The sequence below is a fragment of the Neoarius graeffei genome, chromosome 11 (assembly GCF_027579695.1).
Source record: "Neoarius graeffei isolate fNeoGra1 chromosome 11, fNeoGra1.pri, whole genome shotgun sequence".
Taxonomy (NCBI): Eukaryota; Metazoa; Chordata; class Actinopteri; order Siluriformes; family Ariidae; genus Neoarius; species Neoarius graeffei.
Window position 1 is genome coordinate 40723948 of NC_083579.1, and position 6314 is coordinate 40730261.

At 39.6% G+C, this 6314-nt stretch overlaps 1 protein-coding gene across 1 annotated transcript in view; it reads right to left on the bottom strand.

Annotated features, from left to right (window-relative positions):
* Positions 1-608, bottom strand: part of g2e3 (G2/M-phase specific E3 ubiquitin protein ligase) — a 29798-nt gene extending 29190 nt beyond the window's left edge. Inside the window, exon 1 of the mRNA XM_060933926.1 lies at positions 120-608. Coding sequence (XP_060789909.1) covers positions 120-168 — 49 coding nt within the window. The 5' untranslated portion in view covers positions 169-608. The remainder of the gene's footprint in view (positions 1-119) is intronic.
* Between the last annotated feature and the right edge of the window lie 5706 nt (positions 609-6314).

The window sequence follows — 6314 nt, forward strand, 5'->3', positions numbered from 1 at the left end:
GTTGCACAGATGATGATGATGATGATGGACTTTTATCCAAAACGTCCTGTTCCACTGGAAACTTTGCTTAAATTTTACTACATCTGTAATAATCATACAAAGAAATAAACAAACCATACTTTCTTTGACAGAGCCATCTTGTTCAGCAGCTGGGTTCTTCCTCTTCATTGTCTGTTTATCACCGTGAGTTGCTAATAGCTTTGTTTGTACAACAGCCTTCACAATACAACAACAAATACCGAGCCTTCGAGTAATTCCACTCGACGTTACTTTACACCAGCTCCGCGTTTCTCTATAACGAACAGTAAATAACAATGTCTGGCTACATTTCTCTTCTTAACACACTAGCGTTAAGGTTCAGCCCTGAGCTCACAGCACACCAACAGCTTTTAAACCACCGGCGACTCGACAGTTTTATCTCCGCGAGCTTTCCAAATTATTAAACATCAACAGCGAGAGCGACTACAGAGTTAAAACTCAATAAATTTCACCTCACCAAGAAAAAAAATCGAATATAAAATAGATTTTAAAAGTGAGAGCTTGTTCTTTTAGAGAAGACGCAGATCATTCCCACAACAAAATTTGAAAATCCCTCTGCTCAGGAAAGCCCGCCCACACCCTGTTCTGATTGGTTAAATTCAAACAGAAACATAATATGATCCGCTTCCGGGACAAAGAGTCATCGGTTCATAATAAAAGTCTAGAGTCTTTTTTGTGAAACACACACTAGTGATGGGAATTTCGGCTCTTTTTACTATAAGGAGCCGGCTCTTTCGGCTCCCAAACGGCTCCTAAGATTTTATTTTTGATTTAATTGCTGCAATTAACTAGTTAATTAATTACGTTATTATTTATATTTTATCAATAGGATGTTTTCCATTTTATTTTTTAGTTTTTGTAGCCATTGTAAAGCTTTGTAAAGTATAGCAGTGTAACAATGTTCTAGATATAGAAATAAAACTTACCAATTAATAAATTATTTTCTCACAAACAATGCAAAACTGTGTTATATTACCAATATAAAATACACAGAAGACATCGACTGTTTATCCTTTATGGCTTTATTTCACACTCGACCTTGAACAAAATGCCACAAAATAAATTATGAAGTATAAATCAGGCCTAAGAAACTATGAAGCAAAGTTGGAAATTATTTTAACAAACACAGAACAATGTGCAACAAAATATTTTATTAAATAAAATATCTCATCTCATTATCTGTAGCCGCTTTATCCTGTTCTACAGGGTCGCAGGCAAGCTGGAGCCTATCCCAGCTGACTACGGGTGAAAGGCGGGGTACACCCTGGACAAGTCGCCAGGTCATCACAGGGCTGACACATAGACACAGACAACCATTCACACTCACGGTCAATTTAGAGTCACCAGTTAACCTAACCTGCATGTCTTTGGACTGTGGGGGAAACCGGAGCACCCGGAGGAAACCCACGCGGACACGGGGAGAACATGCAAACTCTGCACAGAAAGGCCCTCGCCGGCCACGGGGCTCAAACCCGGACCTTCTTGCTGTGAGGCGACAGCGCTAACCACTACACCACCGTGCTGCCTAAATAAAATATTAAATAAGTATATAAAATAAGTATAAAAAGTATAAAGTACAATGAACAAAGAAGTAAAAATTACAAAGAAGTGTCAATAACAAAAAACTATTTACATTAAGGCTGCACAAACTCCCAGAATAAGTCTTTAGTGGAGATTGGCATTGAGGAAAACCAAGTGTCTCAGCTTGGAAGGGCTGATTCTATTTCTCCTCTCAGTTATAATCATGAGAAGCCGCTGGAACAGCAAATATGCTCCTGTTATAATGACTGCTGTCTCGTTGTATACCGCAGATTAATCTGGCCATGCCAAGGCGGTTGCCGACCGAACCTGTCAATTTATGAGCGACAATTTATATCATGAGCTTTAGGAATTCACAGCAACAAAACAATGATCATGGTTGTCAAATAGACAATCATCCTTCAGCTGAGCTGAACTCACTCTCTCTCTCTCTCTCTGAGGCACCTAAGGACAAAAAACTAATTCGGCTCCCACCGAAGAGCCGGCTCCCGTCGTTCACTTCAAAGAGCCGGCTCTTTGAACCGGATCGTTCGCGACCAACACATCACTAACACACACACACATTCAGAAGTTTACATACATGCACATGATTGTCATAGGCTTTTTGGTGCCCAAATTTATTTATTTATTTATTTATTTATTTATAAGGCAAATTCAATATTTGGTGCGATGACTTTAAAATAGTAGTCTCAGGTACAATGTGTGCAGTTTTATAAGGAAGTTATTTGTAAGTTTGACTGGGCAGAACCAGACGTGGGTCTTCTGGACCCTTTAACTGTCACATTTCCTAATTTTACAGTAAAATCCAGGAGTACGGAAGCCGAGAAGGGACACGCTTGAAATATTTTTTAATGCCGTTTTCTCGAGATTTATTAACGATTATTATCATTTTTATTTTATATTTATTCGTTTTAACCTATTTTATTTGTGTGTATTTATTTATCAGACTGATATCTACGATGTCTGGATGGCTCATAGTCCATTCGCCGCTGGAGAGACAAGTGAAGCCATCTGGCCGCCATCTTACCACTCACAGCGCGTATATGTGGTTCATGTGTTGAAGCGTCGTATCCGATCAAACTTCCATCCATCCATCCATGATCTGTAGCCGCTTATCCTGTTCTACAGGGTATTCTACCTATCCCAGAGAGGCGGGGTACACCCTGGACAAGTCGCCAGGTTATCGCAGGGCTGACACATAGAGACGAACAACTGTTCACACTCACATTCACACCTACGGTCAATTTAGAGTCACCAGTTAACCTAACCTGCATGTCTTTGGACTGTGGGGGAAACCGGAGCACCCGGAGGAAACCCACGCGGACACGGGGAGAACATGCAAACTCCGCACAGAAAGGCCCTTGCCGGCCACTGGGCTCGAACCCAGAACCTTCTTGCTGTGAGGCGACAGTGCTAACCACTACACCACTGTGCTGCCTCTCCGATCAAATTTGCCCCAAGAAAAGTATTTCCTCAATGTTTCCCACTTTCATTACCTCCTCTTATTTTCTGACCTTTACCCACATTCCTTACATATCTTTATAGCGCTCCCCTTCACTGTTATTGTTTTCCCCCCCTTTTCCAGTTCAGTCTCTGATCAATTTTTGATCGGCTCTTTTTTTTTTTTTACTACTATAATTATTTTCATGGAGATTATTTCAGTTTTTTTCCTTTTATACAGTGTATCTTTCTCTTTCGTATATTTCTTCTTCCTTTCTATTTAGGACAGTTGTTGAAACAGGATTATTTTCTCATGTTATTTGACATTTTCACTTCATTCTCACACTCATGTCTTAATATTTATTGGTCACATAATTCACATCACACATGAATCGATCCTGATAGAGTTCAATAACTTACAGATTATTCCTCCGTGCTCACACTAATATCTCACACCTCATTCTCTTCAATACACATTGGTTTTTTTATACTATTGAATTATTATATTGATCTTATTTTTCTTTGATATAGTTTTAAATAAATATCGCCTGATGTTATTTAGGTTTTCTTGAAATTTATGTCAATTTTTTTTTTACTGTTTTGGAAATATTAATTTGTATGGAAATGTTTTCTAATAAATGGAGCATTAGAATAATTTGTTTTGTTATAATTATGCAGTAAATTGTAATTAATTTAGGACTTGTTTAATTTTATTATTATTAGATGATTGATTGATTATATATAATTTGTAACTATAGTTATGGATTGGTACCAATCTGTTTCTAAATAGTTAATTTGTAATATCTACATGTAACTCTCTGTTCCATCCATTATTTACATGATTAGTTTCATTTCATTTTTCATTCTGTGCCATATTTGTTTATTGTCTTATTGCTGATCTGGAACAGTATATGAGGGTTCACAGGCTCTGGGCAACAGGAAATGACGTTACTTTTGTGGACTCTGACCCACATGCTGTCTCCATCTCTGTGTGAACCAGAATTGTTCTGTCATGTTGTAATGTCCACTTTGTTTTCTTCTCTGTTATACATGTATTGTATATGTATTTTCTATTTGGTTTAATAATAATAATAATAATAATAATAATAATAATAATAATAATAATAATAATAATCGTACTGAATGTGTCTTACTGGAATAACAAGTCCAGTTTTGTGTAGCTTCCTAGGCAGAGATATGATCGTACTGATCTGATGTGCATGCTAATATGGCAGCCAGATGGCTTCACTCTGACAAGCCAATGAGCCATCCAGATATTTTATGTAGAGATCAGTGATTTATCCCCATTCATTCATGATCATTAGTAGTGAATGGTGGTGTGTATAAAGGGCAGGAACTTGATCAATGCCAGTTTATGACCCACGCTTACTTTGAATTCCTCCTTCATGGGGAGGTCACTGGCATCACATGTGATTTCACATTAATTCAGTCTGTCAATAATGAATGAATGAAAATAAACAAACGGGTGAATTCATTCTATGTCATCTTACTTTCATTACACACCAGATCATGGGGGCAGCCATGGCCTGAAGGTTAGAGAAGCAGCCTTGGGTCCAAAAGGTCACGAGTTCAATTAACTGGACCAGCAGGAATGGCTGAAGTGCCCTTGAGCAAGGCACCTAACCCCCAACTGCTCCCTGGGTGGTGTAGTAGGCCTATTGAGGTATTTCACCCACGTGACCAAGTCATGTGAGGCTGCCATTTTGGACGGCACGGCTCGAATCAGTTTGAATGCGAGGAAGGCGACAAACGAAAAACATAAAAGAAAAAGGAGCGAGATGCAGAAAACACCTTCACTATCCAGCGACGTAGGGCATTTACAGGGCGAGCAGACGGAGAGGTATTTGCAAAAATTGAGGTTAGCAGGCTTAGAGAATGACGTTTACTTGCTTCCACCAGGATTGTTCACTGACGTACGGAAGTACACAAAGCCCTCGTCTTTACCTGACTTCGGCCCACATGATCTGTATACCTATGTCGTTAAAAACCCATCGCCATACACAGGTATTGATCTGAAAGCGTATAAGAGTTTGGATGCTTAAAAATATTTTGTGTCAGGCTGGGTAACATGCCTACATCAGTGGGTCGTCCCTGGAGCCGGTGGTCGCCATCTTATTACAGCTAAGGTTTGTTCACATTTTCATTTACTTTCGGTCCTCAGGATAAACAAAATGTTATTAAATGTCATTGAAATAACTTCTTAGTCTGTTGAGACATGGCCCGTTATAAATTTGCTGTTACCAGGCAGTGACCAAGAACTGTATTATTAGGGTCGGTGTAGTTGTAGCAGTGTATTAGCAACTAGCTGTTAGCACTAGCTAATGTCAACAACATCATAGCTGGTATGTTACTGTAGCAATGTTTACGTTAAGTCATTTGGATGACTGTTAAAACCTTTCAGTCTCAAGTTTTTCCTTTACTGGATTTACTAGTTTACTGAGCTAGCGCGTGCTCGGGCAAGCTGGGAGCTGGCGCGCGCTAGTTCCCCGGCGGCCGGCGCGCGCTAGCTCAGTAAACTAGTAAATCCAGTAAAGGAAAAACTTGAGACAGAAAGGTTTTAACAGTCATCCAAATGACTGAACGTAAACATTGCTACAGTAACATACTAGCTACTGTTGTTGACATTAGCTAGCTTGACGTTCAAAATGGCGGACACCGGGGCGTCACGTGACCCTGTGACGTCAGGTGAAATACCTCAATAGCTGCCCACTGCTTTGGGTATGTGTGTGTGCTCATTGCTTACTTATGCGTGTGTTCACTGCTTCAGATGGGTTAAAAGCAGAGGAGGAATTTCACTGTGCTTGAGTGTACATGTGACAAATAATGGCTTCTTCTTCTTCTCAGATTACATACACGTGCTTGTGGCAGGATCCCCAGACTTGAGAATTGATTTTATGTCTTTACTGTTTCCCATCACTTCATATATTAATGTCTGTCTCATCTGCCCAAATTCAGTGTGACCCCTGAACAGCACACTCAGTAGCCAACAGACCAACATGTGCAGAGTGAAACTAAACCAAATAGTAAGCGAACCAAAAGTATGTTTCTTGCTATTATTCGGAACTTGTAAACAAACTAATAAGTGTGAAATCCCCAAAAGAGAAATCCCAGTAAATTCACCAATCCATATTAACTCTTTAGGGCAGGAATACTTTTAAAACGCGCCACACTGAGCAGTCATATTAAAAAGGCCTCCAGGCTACAGCAGTACCAGTAAAGTCCAGTAGATGGTGGTAAAACACAACAATTCACACTCTTCTCACTCAACGCTCATC